The following is a 19,003-nucleotide window of genomic DNA, read 5'->3' as shown; positions in this document are numbered from 1 at the left end:
TATTTTTTTAAATTGGCTGGTTCTTTAAAAAATGCCAAAAGAGTGAAAATTAGTAAATAATTTTGTTAACTTTTAATAAATATTTCATAATATATATCTTAATTTAAAGTAGGAGAGAGAGGGGGGGTTCTACAGAGAATCAATTCCGATATGCTTCTTTTGGTCTTCAGGAAGAGTCTGACCATGCATTGAAAGTAAAGAGAAAATGGGTTGAATCTGACCTTTTATCATGTTTATTGGATTACTAAAATTTAAAATTAAACTCTTTCATTCAAATGCATTTCAGATATTTGCCGTTTACATTGGACAGGGAATACATATATCGGGCAAATTGATTAAAGTTATAATTAACAAGTTCATTTTCAGATTGTATATTCTCAGTTTAACAAAAAATTGTTTTAACTGAAAACAAATTATGATGGCCGGATACAGAAGATTAACAATTATTTCATTTATTGATAAAACAACATATCTGGATTATTATACATCTCTGAAATGAGCACAAAAATATCAGCACTTGGGCGTATAATACATAAGCACAAAAATCAATTAGTCTTAATATACTGCAGATTCATCAATATTTGATGACCACCAATTCATGTGGAATTTGTTTTTTGAGTTAATCTTAGAAATCATATAACCAAGATTAGTAATAATAATTTAATGCTAAGTCCATTGTCCATAAATTTACCATCCTTAAATCTGAAACATTGCTACATCCACAAAAATCGATGCCATCAACTATAAATGAAACCACAGTACATCATCCTTGTTTCAAGAAAATGTAAGTAAATTTTAAATGTAACTTAACAATGAATTCTGCTATCAAGTCCATTCATTTCCAATGCCTTTCAGAAACGTAAAAATGATCAAAAATTTCATAGTAAAGCACGCATAGAATTCTTCTTAAGAACTCTGTATCAGTCTAATACTCAGATGTCAAATACATGTACAGTGTAAAACACTTGGAATTTTATCTCCTTGTACTTCTATAACTCTGTTCCTGAAACAAAAATAATTTAAGGTATAATTGTTAAATATTGTCTCAAATTGTAAAGTAAATTTAATGGATAATTTGCAAGAAATGGCCTTGATCTTTTCTTTGATATTAATAGCTTGTATTTTAAACATACACATGTAACTTGATAATTAAAACTTGACCTACCATGTAATTAGTATAGGGTTGTTGTTGCTGAGCCTGTTGCTGTTGTTGTTGCAGTGTTGCTAATTGTGGCTGTCTCTGCTGAGTTAGTCTATCTGATGATCTCGGTCTATCCATAGGGGCAAGGGGTTCTGGAGGATTAAGCTCTTTGGAAATTTTCTCAAAGACATACTTTGAGAATTTGAGTAAACCTGCTTGAAGTGCGTATTGAAGAATTAGAGCACCAAACCCTCTGTACAGGCCAGAGACACCCTCTTCCATTAAAATACTGCGAAAACAGTCAAAAAATCCTTCGTAATTTGTACTAATTGGTATGACATCCACTCCTGTGTCCAAATTGTCAATAATAGTCCGTGTTCCTTGAGCATATAATCGGTGAAGCACTGTCTCCAAGGGAAACAACAAAATGTCTGCCAGAAGATTGCCGGCAAAGTTAGCCATCATTTCTGGAAAGTACTTGTTGTACAGTGACTCTTCTTGCTCTTTTCCATCCACAGACGTTGATTTATCCTTCAAAACGATATACTAGTATCAATTCAGACGTAGAGATTGGTAAATTCACCATACTATCACTCATAAAATGGATTAAGCTTAAACTTAGAGTCAATTTGCAAGAATATTTTTTTTATCGGATTGACAAAATATCAGACTGAAGCTGTTCTGCATCTGTGTGGCATACAGAGATTGCTATAGAATTAAAATACAATTTCTTGTGGCTTTTGAAACTTTGGATTTCTTCTAAAAGTTATCCCAGTTGAGATAATAAGCTCAATCAAAAATTGTATAGCTTGGCTCACAAAAAAAATTCCTGTAAATTTCTGATTTATGTGTCCTCAATGTCAGTTAAATAACCACAATCAAGAAAGCACTGCATTAGGACTGTGTTAAAATTAATTTGCTGAAGTAAAAGCAAACAAACCTCTGGATTTCCTTACCCTCATTTCCTGTTCCCTCTGTCTAAATGTGGACAACATGGTAGCTCTGGCTGCTTGTATAATGATGTACTGGGACACACCCATAACTGCTGTGGGTAAGACTAGAGTATAGACTGGGAGGAGACGTGTTGTCTGGGGCATCCCCCACCCCATCAGTCTTCCAAGCCCCTCCCTGATGAAATCAAATGGTCCTGGCTTATCACTGGATACATCAGCCTACAATACACAAAATACCCAGTGATGGTGTTATACAAAATACACAGTTAATATCATTCAAGTCTGCAAAATTTAGAAAATCTTTGATCTGCATTACTGATTACATAAATGTGACAGAGAGGCTTCCTTGACCAAAACACTGAATTCTCAGAATATGAAAAAATTATGAGCTTAATTGTTATTTGGATCAATATACATATGTATCTTCTCTATTCATTAAGATAAATATGATAATACACCGAAGATCCATGTATTGAACATATATGTGTACTTGGTATAAACATGAAAGAAAAAAAATTTGAATATACATAATGTGCAAACTTCTGTTACATATAAAAAGAAACTTTACCTGAATAGTTTCAATACAACTACTTGCAAGGAAAGGAGTTGCCATGATGTATGATAATCTGAAATCAAATAAAATAAATAATTTTTTTACTGTACAAATTTTACTATTTGAATGTTGCGATGATAGTTGTTTAACCGCAGTAATAAATCTAGTGCTGACAATGTTTTGATTTGGCATTTATTTTTGTGATTAATTGAAGAAGTATTGTACATGTACAAAGATTGAGTTTGTGGAACATTGTAAAACAAAGAACATTCACTCTGGTTCCACCGTACAATTAAAGTATAGTGATACAGAGTGAACAAAGTTTTCCCCTTGTATATGTATAACTTGATTCCCAATATATCCAAAAAAAAAATTATATATCTCAATTTTAAGACCAAAACTTTCAAGTTCCACTGACATTATTGACAGTAAAGCTATATGTAATTATTTCCATAAAAAATGTCTTTTGTCTGTTGAAAACTCCATTTTCCATTTTGCTCTACAAGTGACGTCCTTTATTATAGTTTTTTTCTGACTGGAAGTGTATGAATACCGTTCCAAAATGATAGATGAAAAAACCCTGGAAACAATAATTACCCTTTCAGCAAGAGATGTTCTAGGTGTTTTCGAGGAGAACTGTGTCTGGTGACTTCTCTACAATTTAAATAGAAGATGCATGATTTGTGAAATAATGTGAAAGCCTCTGTAACTAAATTTTCACATTAAAGAATTATGAAATTACACAATGTGAGTTGGAAACCCCAACAATTACTGTAACCATGTTTCATAGGTTGTTTTAACATCTGTACCCTAAATCATTTTATATATATTAAGTTTTTTCTTGGTTCCATTTATTTCACAACAATGAGGTTGATTGTGTGTGAAACTGTCAGTGGTTTTATCAGCAACACTTAGGAAATATCCATTCAGAAGCTATACAGAAGCTTGACTTACTTTGGTAAAGGTGTGAGTTCACTGATGACAGTCTCGTTCACCATCAGGATGCCTTTGGACATCAAAACACTGACAATTCCCTTCCAAAGGGAAGACACGCCCTGAAACAATAAAGGTTTTATTGTACATGTAGTTAGAATGTATTTTATATGCTACAGCAGTGAAATCATGTAAGATCAATGGTTACAATGTAATTGAAATTAATGATATATAAAAAATGCACAGGTACATGTATTTGCATTTAATGTATTTATATACACTGTAAATAAACAAACATCTTTAATTGATTAAGTAAAATATATTTTGATAAGATTAAAGAATGTGCATGCAATTATTTTTGACATGTAATATAAAATATTTAAAACAAATGAAACATTTCTATCAAAAGATAACTTGAAATGATGGTAATTGGATGACTACCGTACACGAGATCTGCCATCCTACAGATGTAAAACAACAAACACTTAAGGATAGATAAAAAAAATTAATGGCATATATATATATTTATATATATCGCTTATCTTTTATGACCTGCCATTTAATACTTTACATTTTTGTTTTATTCATTATGGTTCTGGTTAAATAACTGTGTTTCTACCTGATGTCTTTGTAACTGGACTAGAACTGTTATTATGGTAAATGGGGTATTGTGGTACCACACCCCTCTGTGATGCACCTGTCAATATACAATAATACTGAATTAATCATAATTGCAAACAAATTAAAATTCTCAGTTTGCTTACAAATACAATGTGATGCTGTATCTAATTAACTTGTGTCCTTATATTCATCCTTATAACCTAAAGAGTAGTGCATCTAGTATGTTTTTTACAAGTAAAATTGGTGACACATGAAGTGCATCTGAATTAACTCACTTCAATTTCTCAGGTTGGTGAGAGTGTTTAAAAGAGAATCTGAGGGAATAACAGAAATATATTCAGCAGCTGAATGTCTGAGGGTATAAAATTATCAACTTGATGATAACAGAACAATAGTAGCTAATTGCAGGAACAAAACTATCATTACATGCTATAATGAATCCAACAATAAAAGAGCCTAAAAAAAAAAATCTGATTCCTGTATCAATACATATTATGATAATTTCAAGAACATCTACATACATAATTAGAATGTTAAACAATACTTGCCTGGCATTGTCTTCTTAGAACTATAAAAGGATGGGACAAAATATGTTCAGCAAATATACTACTGCAAAATAAAATATAATATAGTAATGACCACATACTTAGCAAAAATATAAAGGAGTATCAGATTTACACCCCCAAAAATTCACAAAATACATAAGTCACGGTTAGTATCAGTTTAATACATGTATCATGTAAAAATTGTAATGCAATACAATCTCTGAACAATTTAAATAATTTTTCATTCCTACTGGCAAAAGACCATCTTGGGTCAATAACCAATTCTTGCCACTGGAATGAGACCTTAAACTTTAACATACAAAACTTGAAAAGACGTAACACACAATGGCACTTGTCTTGGGCCAGTATGATATGGAAAAAATAATTTGTCCCAATGTCCTACCTGGTCACACCTATAACATAGCCAGTGGCAGCTTGTAACTGATCTAAAATGTAAGAAATAGGTAGAAATACAAATAATTTGATATTTACAGAATCATCAATCACAAAGCATTTAACAACAAAAAAATCACGGCACACCCATGACTAACAGTGATTTGAAATAAGATGAGGGGTAAAATCTTTTAAGTTGCTTGGCACTTATTTAATCAAAGCCCTATTACTATCTTTCATGATGCAAAAATATTTTAAGTTGAAATCTTGAAATGAATTTTCGTTCATTGATCTACAGTATTATCATACTATTTATAGCCATTTCACTTGTAATCATCCTGAAAATTTCATAACCGAACGTCCTGTAACTTTCATCGAGAAATCATGATGGAAAATTATAATGAAATCATGAAATTATACACTGCTTCATTGTATTGTACACTTTGAAAAAACAAAATTAGCACTAGCAATTTTAAGCTAACCTGAACCGTTGCCTGATTCCGGCATGCTCATGTTTTCTATTGATCCAAAGAAATCTTGAGACTCTGGAGGCCATTGCAAGTCTGAAGAGCTCCGTGACGTTCCCTCTTCTTTAGGTTGTTTCGAAAATGATCTGGCACTCATCATTAAATTAGTTGGTATATATATCCTATAGTACAAGCTTTTGTCATTCGTTATCAGTTGGCATTTTGGAAGTTTCGGTTTTGCCCCGTCCTCCAACTGTCATTTTCTCCGGAAGTTGGTAAAATGTAAAACCTAAATGGGAAACTAAGATATTCCGGAAAATAGATATTAATTTCTTGCATCTGAGGACTCTTCAATTTTGTTTTACTTTAATAGTTAACAATCAGTTTTTTTTAAGCAGGTACGTTCATGTTCTTGATACTTTTCTATATGCAGACGATACTGACAGTGTATATTATCTGAAACCCCAAATGATCTTCAACATGCTGAAGATAAACGAATTTTTTGTATATTGTGAAACATGGAAACTCCATGTTAATGTTAAAGAAAACTAAAATTGTCATATTTCCGAAAGGACCAGATCCTAAACATACAATTAAATTTAACGACGAAGTTATAGAAATTGTCAAAATATTTTACTATATTTTTTAAAAACCTTAAATCTAGTACTCCAAATTTAATGGTGTATGGAGAAACCGGACTTATCACTTTGCCCTCTTTACAGAAGTATTCCTTTAAGGTATTCAATGTATAACGACCTAAATCAGGTATAGACCTCTACTTTTCATTTTTACAATAAGCATATATCTCAGTACCATATTATAAAAAAGAATGAAAATTTACCTTGTTGTTTTCAAAATATTTGGAAAAGTATGCCATTGATGTTTTCGGTGCTTCAGCACTAAATGTAATATTAAACCTCAGTTCATAATATCCAATAATTCAAAAAGAACTGTATGATAGATTCATATTATTTAGTTAAATATATAAGAAAGAGAATGCAATAAAAAACAAATCCAAGAATGAAGGTCTTATAATTTTTTTTTCACACAAACTGCAAACATGGCTTCCAAGAATGTGTTAGTGAAATACAGACAAGTGTACAATATGGCCCAAAATAAAAAAAAGTATGAAAGTGCACCAATATTTGGTATAACAATAATTTAAAGACATCTATAAGCAACAAATTCAGATACAAATTTTGTTTTTTTACCGTCAATTTTTTTTAAAATTCTAGTTTCTACTACCCCTCCCCCCAAAATGTAAAATCTGAGAAGTGCTAATCTGATATATATAAACATGCTTAATCAACTCAAGTGTTTGATATCTTCATTTGAAATGTTACAATCAGATACATAATGTATAAATACATCAGAATAGTGAATATATTTATATGTAAATGCATATACTTATATTACATAGATATACACACATATATAAATGGTTCTTCAAAATAAGCATGTTTTCCAGTACTTGACTTTACAATCATTTACAAAGCACTCATGAGTTTTGATACAACATCATCTAGTGTTTTCTTAGTGCAGCTTACTCTTGATTGTCCTTCTGTTTTAACAAGAAAAGTGTTTCTGAGTCCGTCTTCACCATCACGATTCTTGATCGCCTTAAGATGTCCGAGAGTCAGCCCAGATCCAGCTATTTTTCCTGCCATACACTTTGAAAGAACAGCATTCTGCACAAGTGTTGCCAAGGAATTATAGTTTCTAGCTTTTTCACCATTGTAGATTAGTTGCTGGATTACTGCTTTGAGAGGAAATGTAAAGGAAAGGGTATCTATATGTGATAGCAATGCATGCTGCACAAGCTTCCCTAGGGCCTTCACATCGTCTACCGCATTATGGGCACCGTATGTTTCGTTAAAAAGGGATCGGTAAAGACTTTCCTGCTTGTATGAATCTTGATTTTTAAAACACTTCTTAAACATTGCTAGACTGTCTACACAACCAGTCACAACACTGGAAAGCTGAGTGTCTTTCTGTATGTTTTTGAATGTCGAAACAAGTACAGGAAAATCAAAACGCCGGCCATTGTGAGCAATTAAACACACATTCTTGAATTTTGTCAAATATCTGATAAATTTGTCTGCAGCAGAATGAATATTGTCGGACTTCACTGATTTACCTGCAACAGACACGCCACTAGAATTTGCAACAATACCAGTTACTAGTCGTGCGTTCTCAGTCTGAGGCATCTTGGGTCGAACATAGGTATTGAATGTTGCCTCACTTTTCAGCTCTACAGCAGCAATTTGCACAATATGGGGCATCTGCCTTCCTCGTACTGTAATATATTATTAGCAATTAAAATATCTTTGATAATACATTTCAACATTTTAAAAATGAAAACATGAAAAAAGATAACTAAGAAAACTCACTAAGGTCAGTGGTTTCAAGATCAAACATAACCAACGTAGGCTCTTCTGCTGATGGTAGAGTCACTGGTTTGAAGCAACCAGGAACAACTGGATCTGGTAATTTTTCAATATCAGGATGCTCATTGTGACCAATACCTGTTAAGATAAGTATACATTATGTGTATCGGTAAATATATATGTTAAAGCATGATGACAGTAAAGTATTTGTACATTTCTGTAGTGTACATAAAATATATCGGTCTAGACTTACCAGACTGATAGGAATCTCCCTCCAGTGCTTCCTGGGCTCCCTGAGTTACAGCTCTTTCTTGTTTCAGAACAAGACGTCTTAGCTTTGTTGAAGGGAGCTGAATTTTTTCCTGCACCTCCTTGCGTCTCTTCATCCTTTTCCCGGCATGTTCTTCGGTAAACTTTCCAGGAGAAACTCCGCTCTCTTCATGGGCCTGATATAAATAATTTTTATTAATTATGCATAATGGATTTTTTTTTAGGGTAAAAAAGGCATTTCAATATATTTATTGATTTTTAGTATTTTATAAAAAAATAAATCTTCCATTTATTTTAAACTTCATACATATTGATAGCAAGAAAATAATTAAGAACTTACTGAGTCTGGAAATTGTCTCCATACATTAGTATAAACTGGAAAAAAAATTAATATAAATAAAAGGTATTCAATGTAAGTCAAAATAAAATAAATAACAGAACATGAACTGAAGCCAAGGTAAAATATTTTCACCATACCTAGTGGAAATTTTCATATTTGGGTGGAAATTTAAAATATTTGAGAGGTTTCAATAACTTTTTCTATAAATTTCTGCATATGAAAATATTTTAATAGCTTCACCTCAAAACTCTAACACAAAATAACTTGCATTCAATTCAATTCTCAAAAGCAATAATACAATGCTTATATTTGCAACATATCTACCATTGAGATATATCTTCGTCCTTCATTGATAAAAGCTGCAGTAGCATGAACTTTAAAGTCGATGGACTCGGAGTTTCCATAATGGAGGGACTTCGGAGCTCTCAGTGTTACCTCACGATTAGCGTGCTCGCACTGCTGACTCGATCCAAGATCAATATACTGTTCAGCATTGGCTATGATAGGTTTAAAAACTGCCTCTAATTGTTGTCGTAAATCTGTGTCTTTCAATGCTGATTTGTATGGCAAGCTTCTGTGTTGATATGTCTCTCCTTGTTTACGCAAAAACCCACAAAATCTTGGTTTGCAGTACTGGTGGTCCCCGAACTGGTGTGGAATAAGTCCTCTAAGATTTTCTTCTAATCCTTGTTTATTACCCTGATTTTTCGAAAAAGCATATTTCACGCACTTTTGTATATGCATAATAACAGTTTTACTTAGTTTTTTCCCCTTTAGAGAAAACAAACACTTCCCAATGTTTTTCACCACATGGTTTTTGTCAAAACGCTTCTTCATCTCCAAATTCAGCTCTGATCGTAAACGGGCAATTAACATATTGTCCCCATCCCCTTCAATGTACTCCACAGGTGTTCCCTCATCAATCAGCTCCTTTACTCCTTTGAGACCAGTCGAACTCTCCATGCTTCTTGCACTACCATTATGGTTTTGAACACATCGATGTTTTCTAACTGGGATGCCAGGACGATTCCGTCTCCACCAGTGGCAAGTTCCACAGGTCCTGTGACCAACTACTGTCTTTAGTACTTTCTTTCCGTATATTGACTTGCTCATAAAAAATGTATGTGCTATAAAAAAATAAATATATTTTTTGTAAATTTTAATGTCATTTTGTTACTGTGAAAACTGAACCATCAATTTTTATACAATGATCTAATATTTCTTCAAACCCTTACAATAAACACAGGCATTGATAAAAATCACTTTCTATACAAACAATATACATTTAAAAAAATCCAAATACCTGTGAGGCTATTGAATCCTCGTTTATGCCAAGCTGTATCCACAGCACAAGTCATACCCCTCCTGGTCTTGCATGAGAACTTTTTGTCCAGCTTTTGGTTCACAGTTTTCTTGCCTGTACCTTTGGACAAAGATCTTTTTCTTTTCCTTGATGGTGAGGGTTGTGGACAAGTTGTGTTAACTGGTGTGCAAACAGTGTCGTCCCTATAATTATTTCATAGAATACAATTACTGAGCCTTCATAAATTTAGAGACATTATATAATGTCATATTCACAAGGATTACATGTATATATATATATATGTGTGTGTCTTGTATATAAACAAATTATATGCAAAGTACACGTGATATGCAAGAATAATAAACTTACTCTGTTTGACCAACTGTGGGAGTGTTTGGAATTGTCATCTGTGCAATAGAAGGGTCGGAGTGTCCTAAAGGAATACAGGATTCCATGCCTGTGTTATCTCTAGAATTATGAAATTTAATTTTTAATGAATAGCGAACAGCGAACATAAACAATTTTTTTTAAAATGCAAATTCATTTACAAATTACAATCGTTAAATATGTTTTCTTAAGATAAATATTGTTGATTTTGTTTACCGTTTGTGGTCAGTATCAGCCAATTCATTATCAGAGTCATCAAACGTGACAGGCAAATTGGTCTTTAGCAGAATCTCTCTATAAAAAAAAATTATAAATATACAAATTACAATAATACAACTGTGAACATTTTTTCTTGTACATGTGTATATTAAGTGTTTCAATTTAAAAACTTACTTTGTTATCGGTGATGCATCTGCTAAAACCCCAACACCCAAATCCTCTAGCAATTCTACTCCTTGCAAAGCTTTAGTCGACTCTGCATCAGCAACTTCACTTTGAAAAAAAAATAATACAACTGTTTATGATGGATTGTCTACAATTTATTTAGAATAAAAAATAATCATATGATTTTTTTTGGTTCATCAGAACAGAAAAAGTAAACTGAATATAACTTACGACATTTCCACATGATAAGCTTCCTCAGCCGCCTTCTTCGTAGTAACCTTAGCTACAGCTTCCACACTTTCTCCTGCACGGCGCTCCATCACCATTAATGTCTTGTTGTTTATAGTAGGAATGTTTAAAGTTGACAGAAGGTTGTTGACTCTGTCTGGCCCCCCAAGACTGTCAATCATTGCTAAAAATATTTTTTTCATTATATAATATTAGAAAATTATGATGAAAATTGATGTGCACTAATATTTATTTGTTACTTGTTGTTTATACCAGTTATATTAAATTTGGTTTAAAATCATAAAAATTCACAAACCTGTTCCCAATTTTGTATTTACTACAAAACACGGCATCCCAGTTGTTTTCTTATTTCGGCGGTGCGTTTTACCATAGGGAACCATGTTCACTTCTCCGCACTCGGGATTCATACACATTATGTATAAATATCCCCCCAAACCCCTCCGTCTCTCTCCAACAATGTTCTCTTTATATAGAGGGATGGGACCCATCCGACAATGCGAACAAGATGATAAGTTTTCCAACAGCACCCCTAACTCCATCACCCGCCGTCCATCCATCCAATCACGACTGACATTTTTCCCAAGATTTTTTACGTTATTATATAAAGGACATTTCTTGTACGTACACGAATCCCCAGGGCACTGATGTCCGCTTTGGTAATTATGTTCTGTAGTAACATAAGTCTTCTTAAATCGCACTCGTTTCGGAAGATTGCTCGTAAAGCGGCCTCGGCCATCCCTCTTGGCGCCCATTTTTGTTCGCTTCAAAACGATAACTCTTATCGACAAGACCGATAACTCTAGGGGAATCCCCCGATTCCGAGTTGTTACGGAAATGGGCGGGAAAATACGATCTCGTTATACATCGAATACCTTAAAATTTGATATCATTTTGGGGGAGATTTGTCATGTTGTAAATTTTGAATTTTTTGTATTTATTGCCACCCGGTAAATTCAAAATTTACAACATGACAGATTGATGAATGGAAATGATAACAAAGTGCATGTGTAGAATTGTTTATAAGCATTTGTATAATACATGTAGATATACCAAAACCCAGTCCACCAATCCATGGATATCATGTATACATAATATTTTTAACACAACAGGAATGAGAAATATTTGGATGGATCAAGATTTTTACAGTATCAAGTGGACAAGTGCTTCAATTTATCAAAGGATTAGAGATCAGTTTCTTAAAAATGGTACAGTGATATCAACAACTCCAGTAAAGGAATAAAGTTTCAGAATTTTTAAAACAACGTTTGTTTGAGAAAAATATTTAAATACGCTATCTAGAAAATTTAGAAATATTCTTGTAAAATTTAGAACAAGTAATCATAGTCTTCCGATACAGGTTGGTCGCTGGAATAATTTAAAACGCCATGAAAGAATCTGCAATCAGTGTAAAAATAACGAAATTGGAGACGAATTTCATTATCTGTTAGAATGCAATGCATTAGCTTCAATTAGAAAAGATTTCTTAGCAAGAAAATACAATGTCCAACCCAATATTATCAAGTTCAGTAATTTACTAATGAGTACCAATTCTTTATTTAAAAAAAAAATATTTTCATTACAAAAATTTATAATCCATATGCAAAATGGGCCAACTCTGCTCATTCAGACTTAGTATATACATGTACATGTATGTTATATATTTATAATGTACCTCTTGTACCATTTAGAACTATAATTAAGACCTTGAACATTCAGTAGGATGAAACGACCTATTTCTTGCGTCAAAACAAGTTAAAATGACGCTGGTTTCAAGCGAAATATACACTAGACCAGTATACCTATGGCTCCAACATCTCAATATTTCTGTGTTCTCAAGGTAAATTTTGGAACAATTTTCTTTCCTGCGAGAAAAAGTTGGGGGGGGGGGTGAACCCTCTATGATTCTATGTGCCTAATGGTTAGGTCTAACTTTGCAAAAAAAAGTGGCTAAGCCCCCCTATAAAACTTTTAGATAATAAGTTATAAATATATTTTATTAAAAATGATATAGGGCATTCTTTTTTTTTTTTGAGGTACCTTGTGTAATCAACTGCTTTTTGTAGACAATCTAACAAACTGAAGACTATGCAAACACTTGAAAACTTAAAAAGCCTAGGTAACTGAAGTATTGTATTATCAATTGCAATTCATTGCAAGTTGATGATGTTCTTACAGAAGATAGGCTCATGGGTCACATGGCTCACAGACCAACATGAAAGTTTGAACAATCAAAAGGGGGTAAAAGCTGTCACTGTCACTGCAATTTATCACAATTTATGGTATGTTTTCTGTTGTTAACAAAATACACAACAAGTGATTTAATTTAACAGTTTATCCTCGGCTGGTTTTTTTCACATTGGTATTTCTCATAAATTTAACACTGATGACATGCAGTCATACATTTTGCAAGTCATTTGATGACAGTCAAAACTCTTTCTTAACATACCAATATCAAGTTCTCATCTCATAGACTAGTTATTCATGAAATACATTTCTTTTTTTTATACATTTATAGTTCTTTAAAAAAAAAATCCTGAAAAATGTAAATAACAAAATGAGATTCAATCTTATTATCTATTTAAAAATTTACATGCAAAATTTTACAACAAAGTTAGCATGGGAAAACAGAGTTACTCCATATAAAAATTTTGAAAGGGAAGAAATAAAGTATAGAATGTATAAAAACCAGTAACAAATTCAGGGTAAATAAACAGTACAACCCTGTGGTCACAAAGAAAACAAAAAATCACCAGGTACAGAATGTTTATAATGCTAATGCTTCTTGAATCTACATCTTCCTTGAGTTCATTTTTTTTGTCTTTTTTTTCAACAAGGTCAGTATAAATTGGCCTAAATTCCTCAATGGATGAGAGCCCTTTGTTTCGGAGGCATGATAGAGAAAATTAACCTTTAATTTCTTCACAGTTTGAATATAAAAATATCAATCAAAAAATGTTGTTCCTTGTTACATAATATTATTTCACAGAATAAAATAGCAAAAGAACACTTAAACCATCACATTTACATTTTGTTAATGCCCTTTTGGTTTTAATACTTTCATTTGAACAGTTTAAAAAATGAAAATACTATCACAAAAAAATACTAATAAAAGATAAAAAAAAAAAAAAAATTACAATCTATATCCAAGGTGATAACAGTCATGTACATATTGCATAACATCATGGTTTCTATATACACAATGCAGTCATCAAGACATTTCTCCAAGTACTGTGAGATTCATCAAATTCATCATTTTGTTGTCACATTTCTGCAAAACAGTTTTATTTGAAGCCTAGACTTCTAAAACCGGGTAAAAAGGACATGGCAGTATTTTGATTATGTGATAACAGGTGGTTAGACTGTCCTGATAATTAATGCAAGTTTAATTAATTCATCTTGTAAACTTAATCATCAACTTCTACAATTTAACATGTGTAAAACTTACAATTTTTTATCAGAATCTTGAATCTTCAGATCAAAATATTCTTAAAAACAATGAAAATATTTGATCTTTGGCAAGATAATTTAAACCATTTGGCAAGAACATTATTCAACACAAAACATAATATACGTAACAATAAAACAGGCATCCAATCTTGAGATCAAGCTTATTTTTATTTTCAATTCTACCTTTCAGTCTAGACTGATAAAAACTATGATTCTATGTATATTTTAATATTGAATTTTCGTATGAGACCACATCTAATCCCACCCAAAATAATGTTTATGGGATATATTGACTCTGTATTTGGTCACTATGTTTTATGCTCATATCAACCAAATCATACTTTAGATTGATTACTATGACTTTAGGAGTCCTTAATCAAGAGAAAATTTGATATCTGTAATTTAGATGCTGCCTGATTTTTAGTTATCAGGGAAAAAGACAGAGTGACAATAACAAAAAATAAAACAATGCATTAAAAATCATCCCTTTTTTGTAGGAAAATATAGAGACAACAAACAAACCTGTTTAAGAGGGATCAATGGTTGTGGCCATTTTTAGCAATGTATTGATCTCCTTGAGAAGAAGAGTTCTATATAAAATTACAGAAAATACCCAAAATTAAAAGGTAAAACATATGGAGTTTTTCTTTACTAAATAAAAATTTATAGCTAAACAAATCATATCTTAGAATTTTGAAATAATAACAATAACAATGGTATATTGACACCATGTTGGCATAAAGTCAAAATGAAATCAAATGACAGACAAAAGAAAATTATAACATAAATTAAGGTAGATCTGGAGGTTAATTTGTTGACCATCCAGCCTCCTTAGCTTTCCCAAATTAATTCACAGTATGTACTGTAAAAATAAACCCTCCAAAAGAGAAAACAAGAACTAATGAACGATTTTATCGATAAAAATTCTGATGAACTTATAATGGCTCCAAGGGCTGAAGACATTTCAAAGGCAATAAATTGACATTGGCTTGATTTAAAAGTGTAGTTGCATGCAAGGGGAATATCAATGACACTGGTACTTATAGCAAGAAAAGACACTTGAATTCACATAAAGGACAGGGAGAAACTGTTTTATAATTGTCAAGTTTTTCAATCCCAAATATGCATGATTTGCATTTTTTGCTTTTTCAAATTGTAACAGCATTGATAAATTTAATTATTTCAAAGATGGACTACGATGTTTTCATTCACACTTCGAATACAACCTTTTTCAGCTTAAAAAAGAACAAAGCGATCGGGAGGATGGTCGCCTTTGACTGAAACAAGAACCTCTTAACTTAGTCCCTTGAAAGTTAAGACTGTACTGAATTATATTACTTCCTGTTACTTCAATACTTTTAAGAATATTGAGTAAAACATGTATACAGCTATCATGACACATTACAACATGGAAACTTCTTCCCCTTATTCTCTGTAATCAGCTGTGTCGTATCTTTTGTCCCAACCTCCTCACTTTGGACTTGGTGGTTATTGTTTTCTGTGGACAATTTGTCTTTCTCTTTTTCTTTTAGGATTACATCTTCACAGAGGCTATAAAAAGCCTGAAATCAGACAGAAGAGGAAAACATGTAAAATGGGCAATTCTGGAGCAAAAATTAAGTAACTCCATCATAATTGTTATAGTAGCTAGTGGCGTCTTAAGGACGTTGGATCCTGCGATCAAAAGTCTCTAAATTTTTTACTAAAGTATTTTTTTAATATCTACACACATATCTAAACCAAAATTCAAAACAAAATTGTGGGGTCTATATGCTCCTTTCGGTGCTAGTGTATTTAATATGACCTTTCTGCACTGAAAGTGCAAATTGCACATAAATCGCTTTTCCCTCTATAATTTTTTATCGAAATGAACCATGGTAACAAATACAAATTCACATCATTTAGAATTAATAAAATTAAAATTATCATAATAAAAAAGTTTGCAATTTCTTCACCTTATTGATATTTTGACCTTTTTGCACTGAAAAAAATACTATTTTCATTCATCAAGGATTCAACAAACAATTAAATAATTTAAAAGTCTCAAACTTTTTCTCAAATTATGACAGACTTGTCAAAAAAACTTAAATATTTAGAAAATAAAACCAAAAGTATGGGTCTATAATGTAAATTTTGAGATATGGCATGAAATAAGCTAATTTTAGGGGGAAATTGGAGTTGGTTTTCTTTACTTTTATGAAATATCACTTATACATGCCAATATATGTCGATAGAAATATTGAAATATTGTTGAAATATGTTTTTTTAAAACAATACGAAGATATCATAATGCATAAACTATCTGAAAATTTGGTCTGCACGGAAAATAAGAAAGCTAAAATTACGGTACTCTAAAACAACTGAGTTATGAAAAATGTTCATTTTCTTCTTAAAAACCTTCCGCCACAAAATATAGTCCCTTACTACACTCTCTAAATATGGAAAATTTTCTTCACTATTTTATATTCAATAGAGTTTATTTGGCATTGTAAAAAAGGAATTTACAAGTAGATTCATATATGACATATAATTTCCAGACTAGAGGGGACATAAAATGGCTACCCAAAATCAGAGGATCGAACCTCTTTAAATTCATCATGCTATTTCAACTTAATTTGCTTTTTTATGATATTGTTCATATTGAAAGTATTCAGTTATTTTGTATGTATATGGATTGGCAGAGCTGCTTTTGGAAAGTTTCCATAAACTAATAGCTTGAATTAATGTACAAGTATACAAGTATGAATGTACATGAAGTTATATATATTATAATATAACCATGAATATATTTAATACCTTCTCCAAATTGGCACTTTCTTTTGCACTGGTTTCATAAAATAATAGACTATTATCTTTGGCAAACTGAAAATATAAAGAATCAGTATATATACCAATTATCAAATTTGCACTCGCTAGCTTTCATTCAACACACTTGAGTTAAATTTGTACCTTCATTCTACACACTGTCTGGGGGAGTTATTCCCCCTTTCTCTCTCTTTACATTTTTAATCACTGTATAATCCATGCATGGATTTAGAGGGAGATGGGTGGGGTCATGGGGGGTCTGGACACTATTATCTTTTGACCCCCGGCTCCCCCCCCCCCCCCCCCCCCCCCCCCACCTTGAAATTTTTTTTAGATCTGCTCATGTAATCAATCCAATAAAAATAATTATACATGTATTTGAAAAATTACCTTAGTTGCAATCATTCGACCTTAAATGACTTTTACCCTATGCATTTTGACCTGATTTTGACCTACTGACCTTCCTGCCCTCCTCCTCTAGCACCTGTCGGTTGACTTCTTTATCTTTCTTGTTCCCCATCAACAACACGGACACATCTTCCCTTCCAAACTATTTCCACAAAATATTCATTGATAATTTCATTATGAATCAAAATGAACATCAATTTAACCAGCTTTATACGTTACCGGTATGTAATTAATAAATTCATATAAGCAATATTAGTACATCAATAATGGTCTCTTTAATTTAGATCATCTAACTTATTAATAGCTGCATATAATTACATACTTATACTTGCATTGTCTGAGTTTCAATGACAGGATCAGAGCTTTATTCACTTCTATCTTTTTATTTGCCATTGCCTGATAGTGTGCTTTAATGTATCATTTGAAATAAAAAGGTTTTAATAATTTTCCTCTTTAAATTATTTACCTGTCTGACATAATTCAACCATTTGGGTACAGCCTCAAATGAGCTTTTACTGGTGATATCATACACTAAAATGACACCCTGAAAAGAAATAGGCAGTCATTCATCAAACTTGTCACCCACCGTACAATTAACGCATTCCACACACTGCAAAATGCCTGGTCTTATCATTCTGCTTCTTGGGATGTGTATATAACATTGTGATAACACAGTTTCTTTACATTTGACCTTCTGGGTTTCTGTTTTATTTAACTAAGAAATAGCTAAGTAATGCCTCTGTTCCCTAAAGCACAGTGGAGATTAAATTTTCCAAATATTTCCTTTGTGGAACCTCTATATTTTATACGTGTTGTTGGTGTATCAGACCTATTTCATGCTATTCTGAAAACCCTCCCCCTGAAGTGATTGCAATGTCTCATGGTGTGTATACACCTGAATGTATATCTATAATTTGAAAAATAATAGTTAATGCATGGAAAATTAGACACATAAAGATGAACTTTATGAATGATGCTCACAACACAAAAACGTAATCATTAAAAGATCATGAGGTACTCATTTCCAACAAGGGTTAATTTAAGGGTTAGACTTTGAGTTAAAGTTTTGGTTTTTTTGAAGGGTCAATAAACTACTTTTAAAAATTAAGTTTATTATTTAAACAAAAACATGAAAAACCTTGAAACATTCAAGGAGACCAAAAAAATCATTATTTCATAAGTAAACTTGCAACTATTGACTTAATATAACCTTACTGAGATAAAAAACATTTATAAATATACATATATCAAATTGAGTGGTTGACAATAATACTATGAGGATATAATTATACCAATATGAAGTTACTTAATATATATCTTGAATTCTATCATTTTAATTTCTGCATAATATAGCTTAACTCAGCATCAAATTTGTTTATATATCAGTGGCGTTGGAGGCAAATTAGAAGTGTGGGGG

At 32.0% G+C, this 19,003-nt stretch overlaps 3 protein-coding genes across 5 annotated transcripts; all 3 read right to left on the bottom strand.

The window, feature by feature from the left end:
- Positions 1 to 210: 210 nt before the first annotated feature.
- LOC105324950 (mitochondrial outer membrane protein SLC25A46) lies at positions 211 to 5,898 on the bottom strand. 2 transcript variants are annotated; one of them, XM_034468415.2, is made up of 11 exons: positions 5,622 to 5,898; positions 5,150 to 5,192; positions 4,750 to 4,810; positions 4,200 to 4,277; positions 4,027 to 4,041; positions 3,602 to 3,702; positions 3,245 to 3,301; positions 2,663 to 2,720; positions 2,098 to 2,313; positions 1,166 to 1,672; positions 211 to 1,003 (listed from the first exon to the last, which is right to left on the bottom strand). In XM_034468415.2, exons 1-11 carry the CDS (start codon positions 5,764 to 5,766, stop codon positions 974 to 976), a joined length of 1,311 nt encoding a protein of 436 aa, XP_034324306.2. In that variant the 5' UTR covers positions 5,767 to 5,898; the 3' UTR covers positions 211 to 973. The 2 variants fall into 2 exon arrangements, with proteins under 2 accessions (XP_034324306.2, XP_011422534.3); XM_011424232.4 differs by lacking the exon at positions 4,027 to 4,041 and having other exon boundaries at positions 5,622 to 5,897.
- A 729-nt stretch (positions 5,899 to 6,627) lies between these two features.
- On the bottom strand, positions 6,628 to 11,804 carry LOC105348491 (uncharacterized; the record flags this gene model as incomplete). 2 transcript variants are annotated; one of them, XM_066086756.1, is given in 10 exon segments in its annotated part: positions 6,628 to 7,902; positions 7,997 to 8,131; positions 8,247 to 8,439; positions 8,928 to 9,730; positions 9,907 to 10,109; positions 10,276 to 10,374; positions 10,510 to 10,587; positions 10,687 to 10,785; positions 10,909 to 11,089; positions 11,222 to 11,804. In XM_066086756.1, coding segments are annotated over 10 exon segments (3,057 nt in total). In that variant the 3' UTR covers positions 6,628 to 7,093.
- A 1,957-nt stretch (positions 11,805 to 13,761) lies between these two features.
- Positions 13,762 to 18,130, bottom strand: LOC105324949 (ras-related protein Rab-13; the record flags this gene model as incomplete). The annotated part of the gene is given in 4 exon segments (XM_066086753.1): positions 13,762 to 15,935; positions 17,170 to 17,235; positions 17,639 to 17,728; positions 18,053 to 18,130. Coding segments are annotated over 4 exon segments (405 nt in total), but the record flags the coding sequence as incomplete, so codon positions are not given.
- Between the last annotated feature and the right edge of the window lie 873 nt (positions 18,131 to 19,003).

The sequence above is a fragment of the Magallana gigas genome, chromosome 6, assembly GCF_963853765.1.
Source record: "Magallana gigas chromosome 6, xbMagGiga1.1, whole genome shotgun sequence".
Classification (NCBI taxonomy): Eukaryota; Metazoa; Mollusca; class Bivalvia; order Ostreida; family Ostreidae; genus Magallana; species Magallana gigas.
This window is presented reverse-complemented; position numbering and strand designations above follow the sequence as displayed.